This window comes from Camelina sativa, chromosome 1 (assembly GCF_030686135.1).
Source record: "Camelina sativa cultivar CO46 ecotype springtype chromosome 1, ASM3068613v1".
Classification (NCBI taxonomy): domain Eukaryota; kingdom Viridiplantae; phylum Streptophyta; class Magnoliopsida; order Brassicales; family Brassicaceae; genus Camelina; species Camelina sativa.
Genome location: NC_141880.1, coordinates 9,494,870 through 9,508,815, shown reverse-complemented (window position 1 = coordinate 9,508,815; position 13,946 = coordinate 9,494,870). Strand labels below are relative to the sequence as shown.

The following is a 13,946-nucleotide window of genomic DNA, read 5'->3' as shown; positions in this document are numbered from 1 at the left end:
AAGGAGATAGAAGAGCTCAAATTTAACATAAGTTTTTTTTTTAATTATGTTCATAGAGCAAGTTTTTAAAAACAAATAAAAAAAAATCGTCTTATCAGTTCGCATGTCAAAAAAACAGATTGATTTGTTTGAACTGGTTGGACTGCATGCATGTCAAAATATTAAAATTGTACTATTTGAAAGAATATCATTAATTTTTCAAAGATAATATATAGGTAAAACTATTGGCAAAGATGTTTGGGTCGGCCCAAACATAATACGTTTACTTTTATATGTATGTTAGGTACCATCTGGCCCATAAGACAATGCGTTTACTTTTAGCGGCATCTAGGTACCTTCAAGCCCATAAGACAATATGTTTGGATTTTACTTGGATTGGAACGCTTCAAACGTAACGGTACCACTGCCACGTGTTATGGCATCTTATCTTTAAGTAAAGATTACCTCCAATCATTAGTACTGAAATGATGATTAGATAAGATTTGCAATAGTATAGCTGGTCAAATAATTTCAAAACTATTTTATCAAAATCATAATACATTTAGTAATTAGATTTTTTACCATACAAATCTTTTTTTTCTTCCAAATAAGTATATATGTATATGTATATGTATATGTATACATTGAACAATGAGCTATCACTGAATCTGTGTTATATATAGTCTTCTCCTTCTCCCAAATGATATATTACAGTTGAATCATCTTGGCATTGGTTTCTGAACATATTTGAAAAAGGTATGTGATTTTTTTATCCATGAGTAGATGATAATTTATTATTGTGATTTTCAGTTTGCACTAGTGTCACTGTTGTTTCACCATACATTTTTTTTAAGTGAACATTTGTAATTTTTTTTTTGTAAACCATGAACGTTTGTAATTTAACGGAAAAATCTATATAAAATTATATAATCGTTTAGAGATTATGCTTCTTTCTGGATTTTTTTGGATTTAGTTTCGCTTTTTTTTTTTAATTATTAAGAGGTTTCGGGCCTAGGTCCGTACATCCTCTCAGGCGAGGGACCAGAGCATTTTATATGGTCCCCTCCCAAGCGCCGTCCTTCGAATCGACGACCTCTAGACTTTGCTAGATAGTCTTTACCAGTTGACCTCGAACGCTTAGTTTCCACTTCCGATATTTTTAATCCATTAACTGTCACCTATTTGATATGTAATTTGGGATGTTGAATGTTAGTGAAACCATTTTAATTGAAATGATCAATTATATGTTTATAATGTTGGTTTTTTTTTTTTAATTTTCTTGTAGAGACGGCGACAGATTTTGGCGATGATAGCGCTTAACACAATGATGATTGCGGCTGCATTTGAGATCATAGCGATTATATTCGCACTTTTCTGGATTTACAGAGTACTCTGTTATGACCACAAAAATTCCCGTAACGATTCAACCATTAGGAGAGAAGTTGGTAAGTCTAATCATATTACATATATATATATATATATATATACATTCGATGTTTGGTATGTAGTATTTGTAATACTACAGATTTTAGATGGAACTCTTATTTTGCAAGTGTATTATAAAAGATGAAAGCTTTAAAGTCTTTAAAATGTATCTCTTATATAACAAAAAATAAAGAATAGGTCATTAAGTTTTTTATATTGGAGTTGTTCTTTAATTTAACGTATCAGTTGATTTGGAAGTGTTACATATTGATGTAATTACACCTTTTGATATGCTCATATAAGAAATTATATCTATTGATGGTCATGTAATTCACATGTAGAGGTGATGCCTGAATTTGTGATGGAGTTCCCGATGGAGGAAATGATGCCTGAAGGCCTGACTGAGTTCTCGTGGGAGGAAGTGAGGCAAGCAACGAACGATTATAACGTGGATAATCTTATCGGGTTTGGATGTTATGGACATGTTTATAGTGGGCTGATCGGAGACATGCCTGTTGTGATCAAAACGGGGATTGGTTATCGACATCCTACATTCTTGTCTGAGGTACACACATTAAAAAAATTTTGTTGAGTTCACTGAAAATATTTTTTGTGTGGCATATCTAGATATATATACTTTGTGTCTTTGGATCTCAGGTTTCGTACATGTCGTCTAAAACACAACATAGGAATGTGGTTAAACTTGTCGGCTATTGTTACAAAGAGGGTGAGTACGAAGTGCTCGTCTATGAGTATTTGATCAAGGGTAACCTGCAAGATTATCTGAAAGGTATGCAATACATGCATAATAGTGAACTCTTAAAATTTAGTCCATATATATATATACATGATTTTTATGTGATCATCTCTCTATTGGTCATTGAGTAGAACATGCTGGTTTAACGTTCAAGCAAAGGGTATCTGTAGCTCTTGGAGCAGCCAAAGGTAAATCAAGATGGATGATCCAAATTGTTTTTTTTTTTTTTTTTTTTTGTATAAAAATTTCAAGTCTCACCTTCTTTGAATGTATAGGGTTGCAACACTTGCACAACTTGAGCCCTCCATTACAACACAAAAGGTTTAGAACGAACAAAGTTATGCTTGATGCTTACCTCAATGCCAAGATTTCAGATGCGGGAATGTCGGGATTTCTTCAAGAAATACCTGTTGGTCGTTTGATCTTCGATAATGATACGTACGTACAAATTCACTTACAATATATAAAGTTACATCATTCATCTTGATCTTAAAGAGTCCTAACATATATATATGTTCTAATGAATATATGATTTTTATCTTTTTCTATAGTGGTGGTTCAGAGGAAACTGTTGACGTCTACAGCTTCGGGTTGTTCCTTCTAGAGCTTTTCACCGGTGAAGAACCACAAGAGCTAACATCAAACAATGACATTTTTCTATGGGTACGTAATGAAACAAAAAAAAAATATGAAAAAAAAGCAATCTCTCTCTTTCTCTTTCTCCAAATATAAATCTCTCTACACTATACGTATTCTAAAACTCGTTTGTTTGGAAATTGTATTTTGTGAAATGTGTAGATAGGTGAGCTGATGTATTTAGACACATTGTCCGATGAGAGGACTGGAACGTTCAAGAGAGAGTCGTTGATAAGTTTGATGATGATAATGATGAATTGCTTGATATATCCAGCGACGGAACGGGTAAATATGGACGTGGTTGTGACAGAGCTCGAGAAGATTGAACAGAATGAAGAAGTTCCGCTCCATATGATTATCTTACCAGAAGAATAAGAGAGAAGACAAAAAAGTATTGTTGTAAACCGTAATGAATTATCTAAAATAAACCGGATGATTCCAAATTTATTTGGTAAACCGAACCGGAATTGGATTTTTGCAAGTTTTATTTTGAAATAAAATTTGTTTCTTCGCAATAATTAAGCAAAAAAAAAAATGTGTTATCTTATTATTCTCTGCAAATCGAGAAAAAAAAAAAAAAAGTAGCAACGAAATTTACATTTTTATGAGATTCTTCTAATTTTTATTTTTTTATTTTAAAGTTTTTTTTCGCGGTTATATCCCCAAAAATAAAATTTGTTTCAATCTCTTCTTTTTGCTGCTTCTTCATCTTCTTCTTGTCTCCGTTAATCTCATCGATCTCTTTAAAAAAACCCGAAGCTCTGATCTGTTCATATTCCGATTTCTCTCTGTAATCTTATCTCCAAGTCCCACAGGCGGCGATGGTTTCCGAGTGATTTTGGATTCTTCTTCTATTTAGGTAAAGCTCTTGCAAATCTTCTCTTTGCGAAATTAATTAGGCACTTTGGCTAACCTGATTTTGATTCGTTCTCGTCGAATTTTTCAAATTATTTGTGCTTTTAATCGATTTTTTTTTTTCGTTTCTAATTCGGTAAGGAAAGATTTGTGGATTAGGTGCGAAGGTATTATGAGTTTATTTTGGTTCTCTTTTGTTTTTGGGGAATCTGCTTCACTGATTTTTGAAGTTTCGATTCGAATTCTTAAGCTCCAATTCGATTTTGGTGTGAGGCTGTGTGATTTGAATTTTGAAGCTCAATTCGATGGGTGTGTCAAAGGTCGTCTGATTTGAATTCGTTCAAATTTCAGTATAAAGTTAACTACTTGGGAGTTGCTGAAAGAGATTAATTTCAAATTCGTACAATTTTTTGTAAACCTTCTCTCTCTGGGTTTCATAATATATTGAGCGGAAGTAGTGTTGACACTGATGATAATGAGCTTTTGCATGCTGGATTTAGTTTCATGAATGCCCCTGTAGTCGTTTTCTTTGGAATGAGCCTATGATGTATTGTGCATATTGGGTTCTGTATCTTGGTGAAATCTTAACTTGGTTTTCAATTTTGGGAATGTTTCAGGTAACATAAGAGCTTAGCTAATGGCGCCTTCAAGGTCAAAGAAATCTAAGTACAAGAAAACTCCCCGTGGTAAAGCTGTCTCTCCTCAAAAAGAGGAAGAAAATATGAGTAAAACCAAACAACGGGTAAGCTATATACTTGATATTTTAACTGGATGATTTCAACTTTAGGTAGGATTATATACATCAGCCTGAGATTTTCTTGTAACTTTTTTGCATAATTAGGCTGCAGAAGGATACCAATCTTTAGTATATACCTAAGATATCTGCTAGACTTTTTAGTGTGTACCCCGCTACTTGTTTCTTGATTGATTCATGTCGTTTCTTACCTTCTTTTGACAAAAATGTTTGGTTTACTCATATCGTTTTTACTTTAAGTTCCGATTACGTTCATATTTCAAGAAGAGACATTGTTTTACCCTTGTCTCCAATGTGCGAGCAAATATTTGTTGCTACAACAAATTGTATCAGCTGGTATCCAAGCATATCTTATAGTGTTCCTTACATGCAGAAGAGGAAGTTGTCGGATATGTTAGGTCCTCAGTGGAGCAAGGAAGAGTTGGAGCGCTTTTATGAAGGATACCGCAAATTTGGAAAAGAATGGAAAAAGGTTAGTGGAGTTAGCAAAATAAGCATTATATGGAATATGATTTGTAGTACAACATTCTATTATGCAAAAAAAGTGTAATAAATTGCTGCCACAGTTTCCGATAAATGTCACAGGAATGGTATTGTCATTTTTGTAATCAATATGGTTTGCAGAAACCAGCAATAAATATGGTGTTTTCTCTTCTATGGTTTGTAGGTGGCTGCGTTTGTACATAGCCGTTCTGCAGAAATGGTAGAGGCTCTATACACTATGAATAAGGTTAGCATGCTCTCCTCCTTCCTCGATCTGTCTTTTGATCTTGGTCTGAACATTTTTTCAACTTATATTATGCCATCTGTACTTTAGGCTTACTTGTCTCTTCCCGAAGGCACTGCTTCTGTAGTTGGCCTAAATGCGATGATGACTGATCACTACTCTGTTTTGGTAAGTGCTTTAAACCGTTCGAATCGTTATTTGATTTCTATATATGGTTATAACATACACGCACTTGGTCCAGTTCAGGATACTTATTTCTATTTAAAACTCAAAACAATTGTACATGTCTTACACATGTTCCTATGGAACATCTGACAACTTGTTGAAGTTTGTCACACCTAGGGGTTTAGCAATCTTCTTTGTTCAAATTTTGTCGCTTGAAAATATAGCTTAGCCCAGGAAAGACAATATTTGTTTTGGTTGGGTGTTTTTTGGTTAAGCATTATTCATATCTTAGAAAGATGATGGCCAGCTAACTTAGTGTGGTAGTATGGGCTGCATTTGATTTTATGTTATTATGTAACGAGTCTATCTCTTCTCTAGCATGGAGGAAGTGACAGTGAGCAGGAAAACAATGAAGGTATTGAAACTCCGAGGTCTGCCTCTAAGCGCTCTAGAGTAAAATCCTCAGATCATCCCTCTGTAGGATTAGAGGGTCTGTCTGACCGCTTGCAATTCAGGTCTTCTTCAGGCTTCTTGCCATCGCTGAAAAAGAGACGTACTGGTATTTTTCTCTGCTCCTCTTTGCCTCAAAATTTGTTCACCCATTTCACAAGCATGAGCTGTCCATGCACACATACAATTCTTTATATGCATTGCTTGCTGCAAATGTTTTTTCCTCAAGAATCGCAGCCTTTCTGGTGTAATACCATGTTTTTGAATGCCTTGCAGATTTAGCTTAGATAGAACTGCTATTTCCCTTATTTTACTAGCGTCAATAATGTTCAATAGAAATTTGTAAAATGAAGTTTTTTGAGAAGATGCAACTCAAGTTAGTACCCTCCTTAATGTATGAAGTGGGATACAAACGATTTACCTCCCCGAAATTTTATGGGCTCAATGCTCAGTAACTATCTATCATATGAAAAAGATCTAATGGTTGCTAACTATTTTGTAAATCGTAATTTTCATGTACCAAGAGAATGTGCCTCGTGCTGTTGGAAAAAGGACTCCTAGAATTCCTATCCCATATACCATTGAGAAGGATACTAGGGAAAGATATTTATCACCTGGTAAGAGGGGTCTAAGTCAGAAGGGGGATGATACTGATGACGATATGGAACATGAGATTGCTGTAGCATTAGCTGAGGCTTCGCGACGAGGTGGCTCTACAAATAACTCCCACACACCGAATAAAAAAGCAAAGATGTACCTCTCTGATAAAAAGGGTGAAAGAATGGTAATCTCCTTTACTGTTACTTATGATTTATGTGGTTCTTAAAATTTGTTCTGCTTGAATACACTATAGGAAGAAGTTGTAAGGAAATTATATCTTGGTTTCCCCTAAAGCTTTTTGGAGTAGGAACTGTTTGATAGAAATCTGGACTAATAGATTATGATATTCAGCGTGCCGATATTGACTTGGCGATTGCCAAGCTTCGTGCCGGTGATATGGAAGATGTTCGCTGTGAACCAAGCTTAGGAAGCACTGAAGCTGATAATGCGGATTATTCTGGAGGTAGAAATGACTTGACGCATGGAGAAGGTACTAGCGCCATGGAAGTGCAGCAAAAAGGAAGAAAATACTATAGGAGGAGATTAGGCATTAAAAAAGAAGATCCAAAAGAAGCCTGTAGTGGTACAGATGAAGCACCAAGCTTAGGCGCCCTCGATGAGAAATTTGAACCAGAAAGGGATGAGAAGTCTTTGAAACTCACATATAAATTTTCAAGGAGAAAAAGTAAAAAGAGTCTCTTTACTGCAGGTGTGTTCTAGTCTCTCAATTCTCTGTCTAAATTTACCTATCTGCCATGCACATCAAAGTAGGAAAAAAGGAATTAATAGAAACTTCAGTTACCCTTTATTCAAAGCACCCCCAGGGATGCAGGTGAAGACATGCCTATACTTAGGAAAACCATAAATTACAGTCCAGTTATCCACTTAAAAATATTAAGGCTTATTACTGTATTTGGTGGTCACTCTATCTTCTGTTTTCAACTTTAAATTTTCTGTTCAGTGATAATTTTTTTTGGTTTTTATAAACTTCGGGAGCAACTACTGCCTGTTTCTGGTAATCTAAGATGAGCTCGCTACTGAGCTTAGAATTAAAATTTGACCACATCCATAATGGGGTTTATGATGTCATTCTTCCTGAATATTCTTCTTTTCTATGACAAACTACAGAAGCTCCTTTGGGTTTGTTTGGAATTCAACTCACGTTACATTTATTTGAATTAATTTTATAGCAATTCTTTGCATGTATACATTGTAATGTTGCCATGTTTCAATTTTTACTGTTTATACCGGCACTTCAACTTCCTTTTCTTACAATGCTTTCTGCAGATGAAGACACAGCATGCGATGCTCTCCAGACGCTGGCAGATCTGTCGCTGATGATGCCTGAAACTACCACGGATACTGGTGGGATAAATTTGTTTGACCTATAATTATTGTCTTAAGCTTCTTAATGTTATTGATCATTTATATATATTTACACGGATACATGAAAATTCATGTTTGTTATCTACTTTCTCACGCTGATTTTGGTGTAATTGCAGAGTCTTCTGTTCAAGTTGAGGAAAATCGAGCTGAAAAAGCTTTTGTGTCAAATTTAAAAGGGACTGATCCAGCATCAATGTCTAAAAGTAGTTCTCTTAGAAACTCCAAACAGAGAAGATTAGGCAGCAATGATCTTTGTAATACTGAAACTGAGAGAAAGAGTCCTAGTAGCTCTTTAATCCGAAAGAGACGGCAGATAACATCACCAACTAAGGTAAGAGAAGACTTATATTAGATATATTTAAGAAACACAGTGTTGCTTTTACTGTTCTGCTGTCAGAATTCATGATCACATTGAAGTGGTTCTCTTCCTGCAGGTTACCAAAGATGAGCTTGCTGCAAGCTCACAAGTCATAGAGCCTTGCAATAACAAGGTACGTATCATCTGTACAACTCAACTCTTCTGATTACACAATATTTCATACAGTACATCTGAGTGCTCTTTGGAATGTATTATATATCTTTGAAATTATTTAAATATTTCTGTCTTTTCATCGTGGAACTTTTGTAGCTTTTTATCTTAGGACTGATTGTGTTGTCTGCTGTAGGGAATAGGTGAGGGAAATAAGCCTGTTGGGAGAAGTAAACGGTCTGCAAGTATTCGAAACTCACATGAAAAGAAGCCTGTTAAATCTCAGGATCGTACTCCCTCAAGTAACAACATAGTAGAAGAAGATGAGTTAGCTCCATCAAATGCAGTCATAAAAAAACAAGTTAACTTGCTAACTAAAGTTAGGAGCAGAAGAAAGATAGTACCTGAGAAACCTCTAAGTATGGGTGACTGGAAAAATTCTGAGATTCTAGTAAGTGAACTTTCTGATGCTAAGACTATTTCCAAATGATAAAGAAACTCCAATGCTACATCTGTCAATCTTAAGATCATTAATCTCTATGAAATTAGTCTGCAAGTTCCCTGATTAGATTTTATACCATATCCTTATAATCTGCAGGAGAAGTTTTCGCATTGCATATCTAGTTTCCGAGCACGAAGATGGTGTCTTTTTGAGTGGTTCTACAGTGCAATTGACTATCCATGGTTTGCCAGACAAGAGTTTGTTGAGTATTTGGATCATGTAGGGTTGGGCCATGTTCCTAGATTAACTCGCGTTGAATGGGGTGTCATAAGGAGGTTATCACTAACTAAAGTGTTGCTAAGTTTCTACTCTTTTTATTCTGTGTGTATATGGATGTTTCGTTAATCATACTTTATTGATGCAGTTCTCTTGGGAAACCGAGGCGATTTTCTCAACAGTTTTTGAAGGAGGAGAAAGAAAAGCTATACCTATACAGGGATTCTGTAAGAAAACATTATGATGAACTAAACAAGGGCATGAGGGAAGGACTTCCAATGGATCTGGCTCGGCCTCTAAATGTTTCACAGAGAGTCATTTCCGTGCATCCAAAGTCGAGAGAGATTCATGACGGCAGTGTCCTAACTATTGATCACTGTAGGTACCGGATTCAGTTTGACAACCCTGAATTAGGGGTGGAATTTGTTAAGGTACTCTTCCTTACACTGAACTTTTTTCTTGGCAATGATAGAAGCTGGATTTTCTGACACTATATATATAGATGAAAAATCATAGTGACTATGGAAAACGAAGATAAATAAAAGGATATACTAATCGTAGCATTTCACTGCACATTTGTGAATATGACAAAAGTCTCAAATAATTTTGGTGAATAGAATCGCTACTGAATTTCCTACAACATAAATTGAGCACTTGGTACTTGATCAATTCTTATGTTGCTTGGTTTAAAGACTACTCCAAAAACGCACTAAGAAACTATCTAGAAAATTCATGACGTGAGAGTTAGAACAAATTTGAATGTTGATAATCTTTGGATAACATTTATATCTTTCTTTTGGTGAAGGATACTGAATGCATGCCACTGAATCCTCTAGAAAACATGCCAGCATCACTTGCAAAGCACTATGCTTTCTCAAACTATAACATTCAGAATTCTAGTGAGGAGAAAATGCAAGAGCGGGTAAAGGAAAGCACGCCGGAAGGATATCTCAAACTTTCGTGTGAGACAGGCCATCTCTTAAACTCCCCAAATTTTAACATTAGCAATTCACTAAAGCAGGAGAAGGTTGGTATTTCTGACCATCATGCTAGGCTTCATTATGCTTTTCTAAATTCTACATTCTTTTATGGAAGTTCATTTTTCTGCATACCTGGAGGAACTAGCTTGGTATTCATTCATTTACATCTAGGAATTGAGGGCTTTCTTTTTGGTTTACTGGTTTCTTAAGAATATAGATGGGTTTCCGTCTACTGTATTAATGTTTGGGGTTTCTCTGCCTGAAGTCGTTGACCAATAATTGTACCTAGCATCAGTCTTCCCTGGGATTATTATTACCTAGGGAGCTAGTTCAATAATTAAAGTCTCTAACCAGTCTTATATAAAAAATAACATCAATGTTCTGGTACAGTTCTTTCTGAGACTATAGCTAATGTTATTCCCCTGACTTGCATTTGCATCCACTTTCTCTTGTAATGGCTTTATTTTTCATTTGACTACAGTCATCGTAGCTACAGCTTAATTAAAACTTGATAGATATATTTTACTAATATACAAGTTTTCCTTAAATTCACAGGTAGATATCTCAAGTTCAAATCCACAAGCTCAAGATGGAGTCGACGAGGCTCTTGATTTACAATCGTTGAATCCTCAGCCTTCAACTATTGGACATATCCAGGCAAGAGAAGCTGATGTCCAAGCTCTATCTGAACTAACACGTGCGCTTGACAAGAAGGTTCGGCCAGTTGTTAACTAACACATATTTGATATGTTTTTGTTCTAAGTCTTCTCTCTTATATATTGTTTTTTCTATGCCCGGGTTGCATTTTTTTTCTTTCCATATTCATGATATTCTTGCTATCATTAAACATCTGGTTTCCTTCACGTTATAAGTAGAGATTCCAAGAGGATGTGATTGAATAGAATAAAAAAATTCTAATCGACTAATCATAAATTTTACGAACTGTTTGAGGTTTGATAGTTACTCTTTAATTCACTCAGTTTTAATATTGTTTCCATCATGTCTTCCATGTTTGTCTAGCTCTTTCGACATTATGGTCTCCATTTCAACTAATTGTTAGTGTACAACACTACAGGAGCTAGTTTTGAGGGAGCTAAAGTGCATGAACAACGAGGTTGTGGAAAGTCAGAAAGATGGACATAGTGCTCTGAAGGATTCTGAATCTTTTAAGAAACAATATGCAGCAGTTCTCTTTCAACTAAGCGAAATAAATGAGCAGGCATGATTTATTGAAGGAACTTTAAGAGTGTCATCTTGTTTCTTTACTATATACAGCTTCTGATGTTTCGGATTATATGTCTCACTATGCACAGGTTTCACTGGCACTTCTTGGCTTGAGGCAACGGAATACTTACCAAGAGAATGTACCATATGCATCAATAAGACACATGAGTAAATCAGGGGAACCTGATGACCAGTTGACCTACGTAGACAGTTATGCATCTGAAACCAATGGATTCCATGTGTCTGAGATCGTCGAAAGTTCTAGAATAAAAGCACGGAAAATGGTATACAGAGCTGTACAGGTGTGTGTGTATAACGAGTTTACCTGTTTCCATGATTGGGATCTACATATGAAAAAGCTTCTAAGTTGATAATTTACTCATCATTGGTTGTGCCTCGCAAGGTCTAGCCAAACAGTTTCGGCTACTTAATGAAGTTGTCTCTGTTTCTGCTGCAGGCGTTGGCGTCACTGAGGAAAGACAAAAATGATGTTGTAAATATGGAAGAAGCCATTGATTTTGTAAATAATCAGCTTTCTATAGATCAAACAGAAGGTCCATCAGTCCACCAAAGACAAGGTGCCCAGGATCAGCGTCTTCCCTCTACACCAAATCCACGTAGCTCAACTCCTGCAAATGATTCCCATCAAAACCAACCCGACCAAAATGACCTACAAATCCCATCTGAACTTGTTTCACGCTGTATGGCTACATTGCTTATGATACAGGTGCAAATCTCAAACTCATTCAGTAATTTTTTCTGCTGAGAGCCATCTGCACATTTACATGATTACATTATTATGCCTGAGAGTTTAGACTGCAGAGAAAGTTAATGCTCTTCTTTCTGTGGTTGTTGCAGAAATGTACGGAGAGGCAATTCCCACCAAGTGAAGTTGCCCAGGTTCTGGACTCGGCGGTGGCGAGTTTACAGCCTTGCTGCTCTCAGAACCTTCCGATCTATACAGAGATTCAGAAGTGCATGGGAATCATAAGAAACCAGATTCTTGCCCTCGTACCCTCCTAAAGTAATAAAATCCTAAAACCATAACTTAACCTTTGTCTCTTCAATGATGCTTGTTTCTCCTGTAAAATCCGTATTTCCTTATAGAAAATTCGTTTAGTATACCTCATTTATTTGGAGTGACTCACGATAACTATCCCGAGTTCATATTTTACACATAACCCACCCATCAATTGTTAGACGGGACTGGATCGCCGGTCCATTGTCATTTTCTTGTATGGTACTAAATAGTTTCATCCCTTATCGTGTTTGACTAAATTTCATTCTAGTTTTCATTATATGTACTATATACTCTTCATCACAATCTTTAAACCTTTCCACTGTTTCTGGCTTGAAATGATTTGTAATGTAACATAATGTCATCAGTACGTATGTATGTATGTAGACCCAAGCATGAGCCCTGAGTAGATCAGACTTGTCGATTGGTCCAGCCGGTCCCAATTCTGGTCTAGCTCCGAATCTAAATTGCTCCGGTCCTATTTTGGGGTATCACTTATCAGATAAAGTCGACTTATCCGTTTTTGTTTTTATTAACACGTTGAACAAAGAGTTAAGAGGTTGAACTGTTGAAGTGACTCGTAATACGTATATATAGAAAGAGACACACAGCAAACTCAACTGGTGGTGAATAAAAATGGGTGCATGTGCAACAGAAATTTCTGAACAAGTGATTATTAAGAGATTTGGCTTTTCTAACTAAGTGAACAATTTGATTCTATACGAGAATGATTAAGTCGTAATCTTAGGTTAAATCATTTTGATATGATATTTTTTTGTTATTATTTTACGATTCCACCATTAAACCTGACGTGTAGCCACCTCATCCTAGTGAATGCATTTCCAATACTGTTTCTTTTTTCTTTTTCTTTTTTGCCCCTTGGTTAATAGATTTTTTTTTGCCTACTATTAATCTATTAGAAGGGACAATATAAGGACCAAAAAATAAGAAGCGACAATACATTCTTATATTGGGGCAAAATTAATTAATCTATATATAATAACAATGTGAATAAATAAATGCGACCAACACTTGTATTTTTTCAATCGTACCTTTTAGATATTTTCGGAAAAGTCATGATGGTTCATTAAAACGATTATTTATGAAAAGTTACAATGGTTCACTGTAGAGTTGGGTTTATTGGAACATTTGTATCTTTTGATATCTATATATAGATTTGTCTGTTTGAATTGTTTTCATTTTGTTGCTAAGACACAAAATAATATAAATTTTCAATCTCAACAGTTTTTACAGCTTTCTAAATTATTATTCTCTATTATTCATTCTTTTAAAAGTAAAGAAATTCCTCCAACTCTTGATTTAACAAAAGATTTTTGGAATGATGAATCTAATTTACAAATTTTAGTTAATTTTAAATATAAAAATTTAATAAAAATACCTAGAATTTTTTTTCTACAGTTAGATGAATTATATAGTCAGTTATTGAATTTGACATTTTCAATATGGTAATAAAGATGACTTCTATTTAAAAGCAGTTTATGTGGATTATTAGGTATAATCAAGTACAGACATTTGCGATTTTTCGTAGTATCTTTTCATAAATTTTTTTATTTTTTTGTTTTTTTCAAAAAAAAAAATCAAACGGTTGTATTTGTTCATTGTAGAATTGTGTTTTTCACTATATTTTATTTATATTTTTTCATCACAACTTTCGTTCTAATAGGTGTATCACGTCATTGACGTGTGTCTATTTAAATAATCATGTCTTCTGAACTCTCTTTATATTTGTCTCTTCATCAGAACCAACAAGTTCGTTGAAACAAATTTTTTATTTTATGTTGA

General features: G+C 35.0%; 2 protein-coding genes across 3 annotated transcripts; both read left to right on the top strand.

Annotated features, from left to right (window-relative positions):
• The first annotated feature begins 399 nt into the window (after window positions 1-399).
• On the top strand, window positions 400-3,400 carry LOC104786488 (putative serine/threonine-protein kinase PBL11). The gene is made up of 8 exons (XM_010511912.3): window positions 400-735; window positions 1,265-1,424; window positions 1,746-1,969; window positions 2,062-2,194; window positions 2,293-2,349; window positions 2,437-2,599; window positions 2,713-2,824; window positions 2,960-3,400. Exons 2-8 carry the CDS (start codon window positions 1,286-1,288, stop codon window positions 3,170-3,172), a joined length of 1,041 nt encoding a protein of 346 aa, XP_010510214.1. The 5' UTR covers window positions 400-735; window positions 1,265-1,285; the 3' UTR covers window positions 3,173-3,400.
• Window positions 3,309-12,449, top strand: LOC104706138 (protein ALWAYS EARLY 3). 2 transcript variants are annotated; one of them, XM_087455988.1, is made up of 20 exons: window positions 3,309-3,656; window positions 4,270-4,394; window positions 4,780-4,878; window positions 5,074-5,136; window positions 5,224-5,301; window positions 5,677-5,857; window positions 6,273-6,532; window positions 6,700-7,057; window positions 7,636-7,713; window positions 7,851-8,065; window positions 8,169-8,225; window positions 8,400-8,654; window positions 8,802-8,980; window positions 9,070-9,352; window positions 9,727-9,952; window positions 10,461-10,615; window positions 10,977-11,120; window positions 11,215-11,427; window positions 11,583-11,852; window positions 11,984-12,449. In XM_087455988.1, exons 2-20 carry the CDS (start codon window positions 4,290-4,292, stop codon window positions 12,146-12,148), a joined length of 3,384 nt encoding a protein of 1,127 aa, XP_087312114.1. In that variant the 5' UTR covers window positions 3,309-3,656; window positions 4,270-4,289; the 3' UTR covers window positions 12,149-12,449. The 2 variants fall into 2 exon arrangements, with proteins under 2 accessions (XP_087312114.1, XP_087312117.1); XM_087455991.1 differs by having other exon boundaries at window positions 3,312-3,656; window positions 9,727-9,948; window positions 10,457-10,615.
• The last annotated feature ends 1,497 nt before the right edge of the window (window positions 12,450-13,946 follow it).